Source organism: Lissotriton helveticus, chromosome 3_1 (genome assembly GCF_964261635.1).
Source record: "Lissotriton helveticus chromosome 3_1, aLisHel1.1, whole genome shotgun sequence".
NCBI lineage: Eukaryota > Metazoa > Chordata > Amphibia > Caudata > Salamandridae > Lissotriton > Lissotriton helveticus.
The window spans coordinates 34,847,343-34,863,594 of NC_136061.1; the positions used below are offsets into that span (position 1 = coordinate 34,847,343).

At 45.4% G+C, this 16,252-nt stretch overlaps 2 protein-coding genes across 9 annotated transcripts in view; one reads left to right on the forward strand and one right to left on the reverse strand.

The window, feature by feature from the left end:
* Positions 1-15,523, forward strand: part of DES (desmin) — a 60,065-nt gene extending 44,542 nt beyond the window's left edge. Inside the window, exons 6-9 of one of the 2 annotated variants that reach the window (XM_078679185.1) lie at positions 151-371; positions 5,417-5,460; positions 9,195-9,280; positions 12,531-15,523. In XM_078679185.1, the coding sequence (XP_078535311.1) occupies positions 151-371; positions 5,417-5,460; positions 9,195-9,280; positions 12,531-12,572 (393 nt within the window). In that variant the 3' untranslated portion in view covers positions 12,573-15,523. The remainder of the gene's footprint in view (positions 1-150; positions 372-5,416; positions 5,461-9,194; positions 9,281-12,530) is intronic. The other variant, XM_078679186.1, reaches the window with a different exon arrangement.
* DNPEP (aspartyl aminopeptidase) overlaps positions 1-16,252 on the reverse strand; it is a 1,185,204-nt gene that overhangs the window by 990,512 nt on the left and 178,440 nt on the right. The gene's annotated exons all lie outside the window — the stretch shown is intronic.

The following is a 16,252-nucleotide window of genomic DNA, read 5'->3' on the forward strand; positions in this document are numbered from 1 at the left end:
AACTACCTGCGTGGTATTGACAGCGTTGTAAATGCTGTTTCCCTTCCAGATGCTAGAAGGACCATCCAAGACCCCCCTGGCGCCTTCTCATCCATTGGAGCAGGCAGCTAACTTTTCAGCAGCTTGATTTTGTTTCCTCTTTCTTTACAGAATGACTCCTTGATGCGCCAGATGAGGGAGCTGGAGGAGCGCTTCGCTGGAGAGGCCAATGGCTACCAGGACACCATCGGCCGCTTGGAGGATGAGATCCGCAATCTGAAGGAACAAATGGCCCGCCACCTTCGGGAGTATCAAGACCTGCTCAATGTCAAGATGGCGCTTGACGTGGAGATCGCAACTTACCGCAAACTTCTGGAGGGCGAGGAGAGCAGGTAACCTGGGGATTCAAGTCCAGGAAGCCTTATGTGAGGCAGCACATCTGCCTCTTGCTCTTCATGGTCAGAGGTGCCCCAGTCATGGCAGGTCCTGAAGCTAACCCCAGGGCAGTTACAAGTACTTCTGTCAGACACTACACCAGAACATTCTCTACAGGTCACTCTTAGTATACTTAGTATATACGTTTATCCAAAGACCCCAAATAAGTTTATTCTCAACAGTGGGAAAACGTTCACGCTAAAGGACAGTGTTAAGTTCCAACAATATCCCCTCAACAGATGATTGGAAGAGTTTATTTGAAGCTTACAGCATAAGACCACCAACCCTTAGAGACAGCGATCTCCCAACTGACGGTCCCTTACTCAAACCCTAGAACCTCTAGGTGCACAGAATACTATGACATCACAAAGTGACATTCAATATATGCCACACGTAGCAATCTGATCCAAGCCCACAACACATGTTCCCCCCTTACAATTTTCAAAGCAATATATAAAAAAAAAACTATAACAAAAGAGCATAGAGATAATAACCAATACCTAAGAATAAGGCAAAAATGCATTGAAACAAAACAAATCAAACTTATATCATGTATAAACACACTGTATAATGTTAACCACTTGGGAGCTAGTAAACAAACCTCCCCAGTGCTGCGCTGTCCATTATCCGGTGCTGAACTGGACGTCCAGCGGTCGCACGCAGCACTGGGGAGGTAGTGCCCGTGACGACCGTTGGCCGACGGCAGCACTTAAGGGGTTAAACCATGAGCTCGACACTAGTTGTTATCTAAAAGCTCATCCATTATATAGTCTTGATGCCAACCAAGTTTGAATGTCCTCCTTTTTGTCGTCAGTTCCCTAGTACAACCCAGGTCCTCAATTGTATGATTTCCAGATTGCACACTGTGAAAAGTTGGATCTTCAACATTAATTAACTTGGTCATCTCCTGTATCCAAAATTGCAACATTTTATTAATAGAAGTTATTACAAAAGGTCCCATGAATTCTGAATGTCCCGTCTTTATCATACCAGGTCCTTTCACCATTACTCTGTCATCCACCTCCCACCTTCGTTCTCAGACACAATTCTTTGTATCAAAACGTGCTTTATACTTGTCTTGTTGTTCAAATCGATACAACACCAGACAGGACGGACCAGCCACGCTGCTGCTTTTGCTTTTGTTATGATATAGCAGCACTGCTGCAAAACCGACCTGAGTAACAAAATCAGCCCCCACCCTTCCAGCCTCATGGGGAAACGCCTGATGCCCGCTATGGCCTGTCCGACCCTGACACCAGATCTTCCTTAGAATGATGTTTATACTTGTCTTTGTGTTCCAATCTACGCAAAACCAGATCTTCTTTTGAATTATGTTACCCTAATTCTGTGCTCAACTGTAACCAGACTGGGTTACCTTTACAGTGAGGTTTCCTACCTCTAAATCAAGTAAATGGAGATATTAAAGTCACACTATTAGGCGTGACCCGATGTGGCCATCACGTTTCTCTCAACACATCTTGCGCACAGCTCTTCATTATCTTTTTCATTCTCTCAGCTAAACCAATAGCTTGAGGCAAATAAAGAGATGTCTTGAAATGCATTTGGGAAGTTCCTTGAGAACATCTCCCATTTCCTGGGATATAAATTGTACTCTATTAACGGTGATGAGACTTTTGGGAACACTTTCCCTAGAGAACTCCTCTTTCAAGAATTCAGTAACTGCCTTGGTATTTACAGTAGACACACACTTGGTGACTACCCACTTAGATGTGTAATCTACTAGTAATAGTACATACTGTTCATCATGAGCCATTGGATCAAAGGGGTCAGCAATGCCTAGACCCAATTTAATCCAAGGCTCTCCTGGAATATCAGTCAATCAGTACGTATAGAGCCCGGCTAATCACCACTGGGGTATCCAGGCAATGACGTCTCACAGGTCTTAGTTGAAGAGCCAGGTCTTGAGTCCCTTTCTGAAGTCTGTGAATGAGGTTGATATCTGCAGGTGGAGGGGAGGTCATTCCAGAACTTGTCGGCAGGGTAGGAGAAGGACAACTTATGCTGTGGCTTTAGTAAATGCGGGGCATGTGTGCCAGGGTGAGGGAGGCGGAGCGTAGTTGTCTGGCGAGCTGGCGGAGGGGGTGGTTGAGGTTGTGGAGGGCTTTGTAGGTGTGGGTCAGCATCTTGGACTGGCATCTCTTCTGGACAGGGAGCCAGTGATGCAGGTCTGTTTGGGGGGTCGAGGATGAGTCTGGCTTCTACATTCTGTATGGTCTGGAGTCTCTTGAGGGTATGGGTGGTGATACCAGGATAGGGTAAGTTTCCGTAGTCCAGTTGGTTGGTGAGGAGGTCTTGCGTGACTGCTTTCCTGGTATTAATGAGGATCCATCTGAAGATCTTTTGGAGCATGCAGAGGGTGTGAAAGCAGGCGTATGAGACTGCGGTGATCAACGCTTCATGGTGAGTTTGCAGTTCAAGATGATGCCGAGGTTGCAAGCGTGGTCAGTAGCAGCAGGTGTGGGTCTGAGTGTGAGGGGCCACCAGGTGGCGTCCCACGGAGAGGTGTTATTCCCGAAAATCAGCACATCCGTTTTGTTGGTGTTGAGCTTTGGACAGTTGGTCCTCATCCAGTTGGCGATGCTCTTAATGCTGTTGAAGAAGTTTGTTTTGGTGGGGGCAGGGTCTTCGGTGAGTAAGAGGATGAGCTGGGTGTCGTCTGCATTGGAGATTATACGGAGTCCATAGGTTTGGATGATGTAAGTCAGGGGTGTCATGTAGATGTTAAACAGAGGGCAACTGAGAGAGGAAGCTTGGGGCAGTCCGCAGATGATGTTTTTGGGCTCGGAGGTGAAAGGCGGTAGGCGGATTCTCTGGATGAGTCCTATGAGGAAGGATGCAATCTCCCTAGACGTTGACGTGGTGAAGTCTTCTGATGAGGGTGTGGTGGTATACGGTGTTCAATGCCTCTGAGAGGTCGAGAAGGATCAGGGCCACTGTTTCACCCCATTTGAGGAGGGTTCTGATTTTGCAGAATGCATCGATTAGGGCGTCTCGTTTTTGTGGTTGGCATGGACATAAAATTGGAAGGTGTTGAGTACGTTGTTTCCCTCTAGGTTTTTGATGAGCTGGTGGTTGATGGCTTTCTCAAGGACTTTGGCAAGGAACTGGAGCAGCAAAACGGGGCTTCAGATTTTGAGTTCGCTGGGCTCGACAGAGGGATTTTTCAGGAGGGATCTGTCCTCTGCTGTTTCTATATGGTGGGGAAGGTGCTGTTGTGAAGAATGCATTGGCAAAGGAGATGAGTGCACTGCTGATTTCTTTGTGTCCAAGGTTGAAGACGTGGTGGGGGCAAGGATCCGTTTGTGCTCTGGAGTGGACAGAGGTTATGAAGCCTGTGTTGTTTTGTGTGGTGAGAGGATTCCATGCGGTGCTGGGGTGGCGTATGTTGGTGTAAGGAGGTTATCAATGTCAGTGGACTCGGGATCACAATCGCTGTAGATGTAGAAGTTGTTCAACAGTGCATCGCAGAGTTCTTGGGAGGGGCGAATTTTGTTCTTGGTGGCTGAAAGGCAGGAGAACTCTCTCACAATGCTGAAGAGATCCTTGGTTCTGCTTAATAAGGGCATAGGAACAGTGTGAGTTTTTTTTGTCTCATCAATATTTGAACGATATCAACAGTCCTCATGATCCATACCTGGCCACCAATATCATTCCCTAGTCTAACCTTTGCCATGTTCCTTCCTAAATGCCCTTCAGGGGCCAAATTAATCCAATTTTCTCTCAAAACTCCTAGTATACCACGTTTTCCCCTGAATATTTTTCCTTCAGCAATGCCCAGTTCATCCTTAACACTAAAGAATCTGTCTAAGGTGGACAGTAATTCTTTCTTGCCTGGCCACCCTTTCACGATGAACTCCTTCAATACCAGAAAATCGGAATCATTTGACTTGGCATTCACTCATTCTTTGTCATCCAAAGCTGGCTCGCATACCCAACTCACGAATGTACTTTCACAATTATCTTCAGAACAAGGAATTGGCAACCTCAATAGACAGTCCGCCATACTATTGTTTTAACCTAGCACATACTAAACAATAAAATTGGAACTGGACAATCCTTCTGAATATCGTCTAATCCTCGGGGACACATTTTCCATCTCTCTGCTCAAGAAGATACGAGTAAGTGGAGAATTGCCCAATACATAACCAACGACTCTCGCTCAATAACAGAATCATGGTCTTAAACACCCTAAAAATGAGCGAGAAGCAAAAGCCACAGTCCTTAGCTCCCCATTGACCACTAGAGCCAATACTGTGCCTAAGCCATCATAATTATCCCAAAGTTGGTAACTTTCCAAAGTTACCTTTGATGCTCTTGAAAGTTTGATCACACTCCTCAGTCCAACTGAACTGAGAACCCTTTTTTAGTAGCATCCTCAATGGCTGAGAAAGACCAGCAACATTTTGAATGCATTGAAAACAACATTCTGCTAAACACAGAAATGAGCGCACTTGATCTTTATTTTCTGATTTGGGGGCCTGAAAGGTACTGTTCACTAAATTAATTTTTGGACTTATACCTTACACTGAGATGGTGTGTCCCAGGTAAGTCCCAGTTGGTACCCTGAATTTACACTTCTCCTTTTTTACAACCAGCCCTGTATTATGCAACCGCTCCAACACATTCCATAATATCCCATCATGCTCCTGTTGATCCTTGCCATAAACTAGTATGTCATCCTGAAAAAAATAACACTTCCCCCACCCCAACCCTGGACACTTGACAGTGCTAATATTACTATAAAAGGTGGCCTTAATAGGACATTCTGTACTGTTATGAAGTTCAATCACCGGAACCTAGATTAGGACCCCCCCAAAAACTCACTCTGGGGCAGTGATGAAATCCAGTCCAAAGGAGCCCAATTTAGGACAGACTAGTAACTCTAACTAGGTCACTAAGACCTGGATTCATTCATACTGGTGAGGATGCTGCCATGTCCAAGTATAGCACATCTCATGATTTTTCATCTCTTTTCCTGAAGGGTCACCATGCCAATCCAGAGCTTCTCTGCGCTCAACTTCAGAGGTAAGTGCTTCTGCTATCATGAACAATGAGGTACACCAGCAATACACCCAATCCCTTCCTAGACTACTGCCACATCTACACTGATGTCTCTAGAAAGGGTTCAGATGGGGCCTGTGCCCCAGATGTTTGTCCTGGCCCTTGCTTGTGCCGCACCACTACAACTGCTGAATGTGCCAGGAAGCAGCATTGAAAAGCAAAGAAGCACTACACTTGACATACACAGTAGTTTGTCAATTGATTACTTGAGGTAACACAAGCCTATATATATATATATATATATATATATATATATATATATATATATATATATATATATATATATATATATATATATATCCCAGTGGCGTTTGCCACTGGTTAGTTATAGTTCGGACCATGTTTTTATGGGGAAATGGATTTTTAGTTTGCTAATAACTTTGAACTTTGGCGCAGTTTGACAAATCTCCACAAAACTTTTCAAACAAAAGTCTCATCCACCTCAGCTCCTTTTGGGGTGATCTGTCAAGCGGGGGCTGAGAGAAAAAGGGGGTTTCCAAAAAGTGTTTTTCTCATCCAATTTTCTATAGGAAAATTAGACACAGCTGCAGCTTAACGAAATTACTTCAAATGTGGCAGACAGCTAGATCTTGATCTAGAAAACTGGCTGTTTGTGATTTGGTGTAAATTCGTTTAATAGTTTTTGAGAAATTAAGGTTTAAATTCTACATATAAGACCTAATTGGCTGTCTCCACATCTACAAAGATGTGGGGGCAGCCATTTTAGGACCTGGGGACTCATTCACCTTACCTGTAAAAAGCCCCCCTGGGGTCTAAAACATCTATATTTTATTTTTATCTGTACCGCGGATCAGTGAAGGATCCACAGATAGTTGGTACTGGTAAATATAAAAAGGAGCAAAATTCGTCCTTTTTAATTTTATGCCCCTTGGGATGGACCAGGGAGTCAGCACAAACATGGTTTTAGGGAGGGGATATGTGGTGCATTCAGGAGTCATTTTTAGGCACCGGGGACCCCATCCGCGTGGGCCAATTTTCTTTTTAATGGGAGAGGGGTACGTGTTCCACCTCTTCAAGCCATTTATAGGCCCCAGGCACCCAAACCACAGAGCCAAATTTATTTTTTAGAAGGGAGTGGGCATGCCCCCCTTTAGTCATTTTAAGGACCTGGGGGACACCATCCCTTGGGACTGGTGCACTTTTTTAAATGGTGAGGGTGCATGAGGCTCCCCTTCCCAAGCTATACTAAGGATCGGCTATAATATAACATCCTATGCTGCCATTGGTCTGATGGCTGCAGAGTCCCGGGGACCCCATCCACCGGGACACAGCTGCCTGGGAGAGTGTGGGCAGGGAATAAACATTTAATTCCCTGTCCACACTCTCCCAGGCAGGGAGCACAGCTTTGCTTCCAACCGGTGGGAGCAGAGACAAAAAGCTGCTCCAGCCGGGTGAAACCATGGCTTCAGAGCTAGCTCCTACCGCACCCAGGATGGGTGCAGGTTAGGGAGTTTGACAGGGGCAGAGTGGGCCATGGGCTTCCTCCTGCGGCTCCAACCAATAAAGAAAGTATGTGGGTGCACTGGTTAAAAAGAAAATGTTCAGCTCCCACCTGGTTGCTGACTGGGGTGCCGGCAGGGGTGCTGGGGCCTTAATATACCCCTATGGCCCCCAAACTTAAATAAGATATGGATGCCCTGGGTTGGCACAAGGGCACTCATGGTTAAAAGAAAAATGGCTGGCTCTCGCCAGGGTGCTGCTTGGGGAGTCAGCAGGTGCAATGGGGGCATTGGGCTTCTTCCGTGGTCCCAACATTAGAAAAAAAAGCATGAGTGCCCCTGGTGGGCACCTGGGCACCCACTGTAAAACAATGATCATCTCCCACTGGAACCCGGTATGGGTGCTGGCTGGAGAGCCGGTAGGGGCCTCAGGAGCCGTGGGACTTTCCTGGATCCCCACAGTTAATTTTATAGTGTGGGGGTCCCAGATGGGACCGGGACATTCCCCCCAAAAAATATAAACAAAAAAAACCAAGAATAATAAAGGAGCGGCAGGAGCCACTCATTTATTATTCACTGCTCCAGGGCTATAATGACCTGCGAGGGCTTTTTAATTATATTTTTTGATCTTGGTAGTGCCCCTAGAAGAGGCAGGGGCACCACCAAGAAGCATTTTTTTAATGTTGTGGAGGGCTGCAGGCAGAGCAGCAGCCCCCCAGCAACATAAAAAGACACAGTAAGTGCCTTGGCTATTGAATCCATGACTATAGGAGAGCTTCTGTTATTTTTTAAGCTCTCTGAGATGGGGCTGCATGCTCATCAGCTGGTGCTCAGGAATCCCTTGCGGTTGGTTCCCATGGCTACATTTTGTGGCTAGAAACATTTTTAAAAAAAGAATCAAAGACATGTTTATGGTTGTTTTAAAAATATACTTAAAATAATTTGCTAGAATAAATAATATTAAATAATGCAATGTGTGTTTATGAAATAATTGGCGACTTTTTGACAAAGTAAATAGGTTTACTTTATATATGTTGATGTGCTTACCTCCTGATTAGGCCAAGAGGCCTCCCTTTCATGTGTATAATTTTTTTTAAAAAAGATGATAGGGCGTCGGCGGGGCTTGGTCACAGGCCAGTTTCTGCACCTAAACCCATTCCATTCAGCTGTGCATGGCACTCAATCCCATGCCGTTTGGCTGTGTGCGGTGGAGGGTTTCGCACACCCACGTTGCACACAGTGGGTTTGGGTCCCCAGGAAGGGCTGCGCGGTGATAAACAACTCACTTTACGTTTAAAAAATATAGAAATTCACTGAAAGGAACAATGGTTAAAGTAAGTCATAGTTAGGAATTGAAATAATATCTTGCTTAACATTAAAAAAACCTTTGCAAATCACTGAAAAAAAAACAAAAGTTAAAGGGACATCATAGTAAGGTGAAAATGTCAGTTAAACTTAATGTTTTAAACTAATTCAACCACTGAAATTCACCAGTTATAGTTATCACAAGTAACTATAACTCGTGCCCTAAATTAACTACACCACGCGCCCTCGCCATGCACTGCTAATTAACTCACACATTACATCACTTATGACTTGTTCTATGACATCACTGATAACAAAACTGTGCATGGCAGGAGTGCGAGTTATAGTTAGTTTAGGGCACAAGTTATAGTTACTCGAGAAATGTCACTGGTGACTATAGGCCCGATTCACAGAACTAACTTAAAACAAAATCCTAAACTTACTACCATTTTGGTATTCACAGAAGGCACTTACTCATTTCGGTATTCAGAAAGTTAGGAGTCCTAACTTTAGGACTCCTAAATGCCTTCTCTTAATACCGAAAGTCTTCCCCAGTTATAGTTAGCAGCTCTAACTTTAACTTGTGTCCCCACATGCACAGCTTATGACCTCATATATTGCATCACTCATGGCATATGTTCTATAACAGCATTTATGACATCACTGATGCTAACTATCTACACATATACATACATATACATACATATATATATATATATATATATTTATATATATATATATGTGTGTGTGTGTGTGTGTGTGTGCTCAAACACAAGCTTTACTAGAATGCCCTTTGTATGTGGCCCCACCAGTTTAAACTGTGGTCCAATGTCTGCCCTGATAAAAATCACTTCTCGAGACGTCACTGCATGTAAGTGGGTTTTGATGTAAGTACCATGGGGAGTCTCAGTGCTAACCATCTTTCTCTCTCAGCAGAAACCAGCCCGGACCAACGATCTGCCGAGGTTCACACAAAGAAAACAGTAATGATCAAGACTATTGAGACTCGTGACGGAGAGGTATGTGTGCTGCCATCTGGGGTGGGATAGTGAAAAGGGTACCCACAGAGCAAGGTGTAACCAACCCTTCTGATATCCATGCCCTTGGAGGTTAGGACATGGGAGGCGTTTCTCAGTAGATGTCACCCCTTTGCCACTACTTCACGCTACATGGCATTGTGGGATATATGACGGTACAACGCATACCGTTACCACGCTACTTTTACCACGCAAGTCGTTACCACGACTTGCGTGGAGGGGCGCTGGATAGTAATTTTTTTAATTTACTATTCCAACTCCAGTCCCCGTGGACTCTAGGGAAAGGAGTTGGATAGTAAATTAATATATTTACTATCCTCGAGCGCCCTCCAGCGCAAGTCGTGGTAACGACTTGCATGGTAAAAGTAGCGTGGTAACGGTACCGCGTTGTAAAAAATGCGTGGTTACCGTAGTATACCGGCATTGTGCTATGACTGTGGCCTTAAAGGCCATTTGAGTCGAAAGGGTGTCTGTGGAAAAATATATGAGCACTTCTGCTTCCCACACCCCCATCCCCCAGAGTGTTAGACCATGGGAGGTGTCTCAGTAGGAAATCTTTACCATTACTTAAGCCTTTCTGGCCTTCTAACTGTGGCGTTGAAGGCATTGGAAGAAGAGAGAGTGTCTGTAGAAAATCACACACGCCCTCCTGCTGTCCATTTGGAGTCCTGGGACGCAGGAGGGTAAGAGCGTTGGACGGGGCACAAACATCGTTGGCCTCACTGCCTTCTCCGAGAGCCCACTTGAAGTGCCAAGATCCATGTCTGTCTTTGACAAGATGCAGATGCCATGCTAATGTTCCTCTTTACTGGTGCATTAGAAAGCAAAGCTTCCACATGCCAAAACCAGGCGTAGCTGCAGCACCAATTAACACAGCCACATGGTAAGGTTTCTGTAGAAGACATCTCTTCATTTCACTAAAGATCACAACTAGAGGTGAGCGACTGATTTGCCCAACGTTTTACTACTGGCCCCAGAATTCGCTTGGCTATTGCCACTCGATGCCTTATAGGAGCTAAATACATTCTCAGGGCATGTAAACAAAGGCTGCAGATCCAGTTTTCCATACAGCACCTATCATCACGCTCTAGGCTCACAGTCTGGTCTGAGTTCTGCCACAATCACAAACCCTGGTGGTGGATGGCCCTCCCTGAGTCATGCACTTTGAATCGCACCTACCGAGCGCTGGCGCAACCACAGAAGGTAAGCCGTAGCACAACAGACGAATGTCCAAGATGTGCCAACGCTAGTTTCTTACACATGGAGTGGGAACGTCCATTGGCTGGGGGATTTTGTAAAGAAATACTATGGGGGGGTGACCCTGAAGTCTACTTCCCGGGGTTGATAGTAAAAAAGTAAAGCTGTGTTGCAGATTCATAGATCTGGTACATTTGCTCTCCTAGCAACAAACAAATATGAATGAAAGGTCCTCAGAACCACCAAATATTAAAGGCTTAAGATCAGAATTGATTAAACGGGCAACAGCTGAGAACAAAGCATTATCCAACCTGCAGAGGGGCAGGAGTGGGAAGGTTGAAATCTTGCAGTTGGACATTGTGGGCCCGATTCACAGAACTAATCTGAGACAAAGGGCTATATGTGGGTAACTTGGAAATACCGATTCCTAAATACCGAATTTTACCGATTCGGTATTTAGGAATCGGTATTTCATATGTAGGGAATAATTCGGTAAAAAATACCGAATCGTTCATATTCCTTATTACCGAATCGGTACCGATTTGGTAATAAGGAATCACCTATCCATTCATTCCATTGGGCTTGGAGGCCCATTGGAATGAATGCGAAGAAATTCGGTATTACCGAATCGGTATTACTGATTCGGTAATCGTGGGAAGTATTTTAAGGGTGCCAGGGTGTCCAAAGGACACCATCTGGTACCCCTGAAATGTGCATGTGTGCACATGTGGCGCACATACATGCCCTAAGGGCATGGATGTGTGCCACATGGCACACTTCAAAAAGCAAAAAAGTGCTTTTTGAAAGGAAAACGCTATTTACCACCATCTAGGAGTTGTTGGTAAATAGCGATTCCTTAAGGCTGAGGTGCACTGTTTTAAGTGCTACCTACATTGCATTTAAGAAATCGATATTACCGATTCCTTAAATGCAAGGCCATAAGGAATCGGTATTAAGGAATCAGTATTTACTGATTCCTTATTACCGAATCCTTCCTACATCTCCAATGCCTAAATACCGGTCGGTAACGATGAAATTTAATGAATTCTACCCTTACCGACCGGTATTTGGCCACCTACATATGGCCCAAAATCCTAAACTTACCACTTTTGGTATTCACAGAAGGCATTTAATAGTAGTAAAGTTAGGATTCCTAATTTTACTACTACTAAACTGCGACAAAACCCTAACTTTACGACTTTCGGTATTCACAAAAGGCATTTAGTAGTAGTAAAGTTAGGAATCCTAACTTAACTACTACTGAATATGCCTTCTGTGAATACCAAAAGTAGTAAGTTTAGGATTTAGTCTCAGATTAGTTCTGTGAATCGGCCCCTGTGTTCTTACAGAGCTTAGACTCCCTGAGTTGACAGTATTGAGCGTGACGAGGTGATCTGCCTCGAATATGTCTAACAAAGATAGATCCATTGGTTGCACGAGCACAGACTAACGAACTACAGTAACAGTGAACAGTGGGCCCTGGCCGAGCCTGGACACATGAGGGATTATATCGCCGCTAGTGCCCAGATGACAAGGTTCACCCAATTGATGATGAGATAGCTGAAATGGAGTGCCCAATCATGACAGAATGCGCACACGTGCCACGTTGCCATTGTATGTCTGGCACGATCTCCTCTCTTTTCCTAGTTTGTGATGAGTTAGTTACTCTAAGCAGTGACTGTTAAGTTGGTTTACAATATGTTAGTACTATGGTTTGAGGTAAAGTGTATCCCAGGAATGAATTCATGATGACCACTGGTGGAGGTTGAAGATGCTATATTTAATGTGAAAATGAACACTTAACTATAAAAAGCACACGCAGTGAAGGTTCTCAACTCTCTGTGTAGTTTGCCCAACCTTTCCCTCTCCCATCCCGTGACCCCAGATCCTCAAATTAGCAAGAATCCTAAATTAGGACTAGTTTATGTTGCCTTCCAGGGAGACTACTGTTAACTCATCTTTGGGGGGACAATATCTCTGGAGCAGCCTCCACTTTCAATCACTGACAATCTCTCTCAACCTGTTCTTGCTCCAGGTGGTCAGCGAGGCATCTCAACAGCATCACGAGATGCTCTAATAGTGCAGCCGGCACGCACACCGACCGGCAACGGATGCGCGCACAGCTCCAGCACAACTCACCAGCTCTGCATGCAGACCGGATTCCTTACACCCGCTGGGAGCTTCAGAACCAGCCAGTCACCGAAGAATGTCAGAGACTCTGGGGCAGGTCCCAGCCTCCACCTGTGTCCAACCCTTTGTTTTATACTTGCTATGTTTTTCCACCAAACCTCAGTGAGGATTATTGCTTTCTGTGTTTGTGTCACAGGTAGACTTTTCTCCCGCCATCTTGTCACCCTGCTCCTTTTAGAAATAATTTCTTGGCTTTAATATTCTGCAGCATGTGCCCGCTCTGCTCACCAGCATGGACGCTACTCTGACATACTGTTCAGACTCAAAATATGCCACATGACCTACTATGACACAAGATGGCCCTTCCGAACAAAGTATGGGTCTGATTTACTGTTTACAGATGGATTACTCCATCTGAAAGGTGATGGATTTCCTGTCAACCTTATTCACAGTGTTGCAGGATATATTGCACTTGTAATAAGGCAGCCAGGATATCCGTCATGTTTGTGATGGAGAAACCCATCTGCCAAACACTAAATCAGGCCCTAAAGCTAATAAATTGGGTCTAGAAAAACACATGGACATTGAGTCGAACAAGGCCTTGCCAACAGCTTCAGAGAGGGGAGAGGAGATTGGCTGCAGATGGGTAACTTTCCACTGCTCAAACAAACCCCCTCTTCATTTGTTGACCTTCCTTTTCCTCAGTCTGTGGTTGCTCCTAACACTTTACAGCTGGGTGGAGCTTGAAGATGGGTTTTTAGCTGCATGATGTCTGGCATTGCCACAGGCAACATGATCACCTCCTATAAATTCAAGGCCTGTCTCAGGCAAAGAAGCGAGGGTTTGATCTCTGGTATGGCGGTAGCGTGCAGTATCCATGTAACATGTTTTCTCGAAGCAGTTTCTGGAGGGGGTCATGGCTGGCAAGGTGTGGTGTGCCAAGACCGTATTTATCAGCCTATTATGTCCACCACGGGGAACAATGAAAGGAAAAGTGGATGAGCTCTGGTTTATTTGCAGGAAGAGAGAGAAAGGACATAGGGGCAATCAACCCATAAGGAAGATGGCCCCAGTGCATACAAGCAATTGTAAGTGGCCCGAGCAGTATGGCAGGCACCGATGGGATGCTGCGCACCTACACGGCTCAAGGGCAGCAGTGCACAGGCATCATCCACACTGGGCTGAGTGAGGTAGCTTATGGCTACTCACTATGAACCCTGCATCTTGGAAGGAGAGGAACACAGCTATGAAATATCCCAGCCGCAGTCTCCAGTAATGACTTACTTAAGACTAGTCTTGTCTTCACTGCTGGGTTATTGCCACTGCTCTGGGCTGGTGCATACAACTGACAGAAGCACCAAGTTCCAGTATTGAGGCCTCAAAGAGACACATTACAAGCCCCCGCCCAGGGGCACCATTGCAATATAGTGGGCTGATACTTATCGCATCTTGTCAGCTCCTATGAGAAGCACAGATTCTTGTAGTTGTGGTTCATATAGTATTGGGGATTTCCTGATGAAGGAAGGCATAGCACGTCTACAGCTCATAGTCCAGATAAGCCCCTGTAGGAGGCGGATTCCGCATAATACAGCACTACTATGCTGCAAGGAATATTCAGTGGCTGGGATGTTTACAAGCAATATACATTCCCCCTCTCATCAACTGGTCAGGGTACTGCTCCAGGCTTCACCTCCCTGTAGAGTAAGTCCGCGCCCTGCTCTACTCCACGCTTCCGCTGCCCCGGGGAGTGCACTGTTCTGAGTGGATTCATGAGCGGCAGGACTCTGCACCAGCCCTTCACTCAAGGGGGAAGTGCAGCCTGGGCTCAAGTGTGGGCTGGTAGAAGACTTGTGAGGTAAGGAGTCAAGTGTAGGTGCTAGAATAGAAAAAATTGCAAAAAACAACAAGTGATGGACTGAATGTGGATCAATGTCACACACTCCCCCAGTCAAAAGATCTGGGCCCAAATCCATCGTTTTTTTGCACTCCACACCACCCTGGGTCAGATAATGGCTTTATGCAAATCAGCTCTGATCCTGTTGCCCCATGGGAACAGTCCAGTCCGAACTACAACAGCCATATCTTTCCCAGACCGGAATCAAGCATCCGAGGACCGGACCGGTTTCGAGGTAACACCTCTCTTCAGCCCGGCTAGCTTGACTCCAAGTGGTGTGGAGTGCCTGGGACCCACGTCTGGGCATCCCCAGCGCACTTAGGGCGGCAATTGCAAAAAACAACAAGTGATGGACTGAATGTGGATCAATGTCACACACTCCCCCAGTCAAAAGATCTGGGCCCAAATCCATCGTTTTTTTGCACTCCACACCACCCTGGGTCAGATAATGGCTTTATGCAAATCAGCTCTGATCCTGTTGCCCCATGGGAACAGTCCAGTCCGAACTACAACAGCCATATCTTTCCCAGACCGGAATCTGCTAGAATAGAGACAGAAGGTTTCAATGAGACAGTGATAGAAGGGGGTACTGGGACTCAGATTAGCAGAGGCGGCTAACACATCACTGCCTAACCTGTAGCCTAGGTGGAGAAAGGGATATACCGGTGTTAGGCTGGCTATGGCATGTGATGGAGGTTTCATAATCAAGCCTGTTGCACGACAGTCTCATCACAAACACCAGTGTAGCTATACGAGTATGTGTATTCTGCCCTTTTCTGACACACGCCCCATACTTTCCCCGCATTGTAACTCGAAAGTAACATGTACTGTTATAGCCCCATCAGACATGCCGTAGACCTATCCTGCTGCCAGAGAACAAAATGTATTATGTGTACTAAAGCAATGTCATACACTGTTTCTCCAATGCACTGTGACCATACAAAGTTGTGTTAGGTTTCGAAGGTTGAGGAGGATGACAATAAATACAGGAGCACAAAATCCTACCATTGTTTGTTTTTTGGGAGCTTCAGGTACAAACAAAGCATTCTCTTCTTCTGCCAACACAAGCATATGTATATTTAAAGTTTTGATACTTTTACTTGTACATAAGTTGAAATGTTTTTTCTGGTTGTGTTTCCTGTTGATTGCATGCTTTCCAACATTCTGGGATACAAAAGTGAAAAGATATTTCACGTTTTAATACCACTAATCAGAGTAATGATGACATCAATGGAAATGACATCACACAACCCATTGGCCTAATTATAAAATCACAAAATAACACATATTATGCTATTGCACCAGGGCCACGGAAAAAGGTGATGTGCTTTCTGACTGAACAGCGTCATGAACACTAAATGCTAAATGATTTATATGAGTGACATCATTCAATCAATCATGCAGTACTTGTATAGCGCAGCTTGTCACCTGGCTACGGGTTTCAGTCAAAGGGCCAGGTCTTGAGTCCCTTCATGAAGTCTGTCAGCAAGGTTGAAGTACGTATGTGGAGGAGGAGGGCGTTCCAGGGCTTGGCTATGAAGTGGGAGTAGGAGCGTCCTCCGGTGTGGCAGAGATGGATGAGGGGGTGTCTGTGTGAGGGCGAGGTGAGTGGAGCGGAGGTTTCTGGATGGTTGGTGGAAGTTCAGGTGGTGGTTCATTTGTAGGTCCTTGGCCGTGGAGGGCTTTGTCGGAGTGGGTCAGCAGTTTGAATTGGAATCTTTTCTGGATGGGTA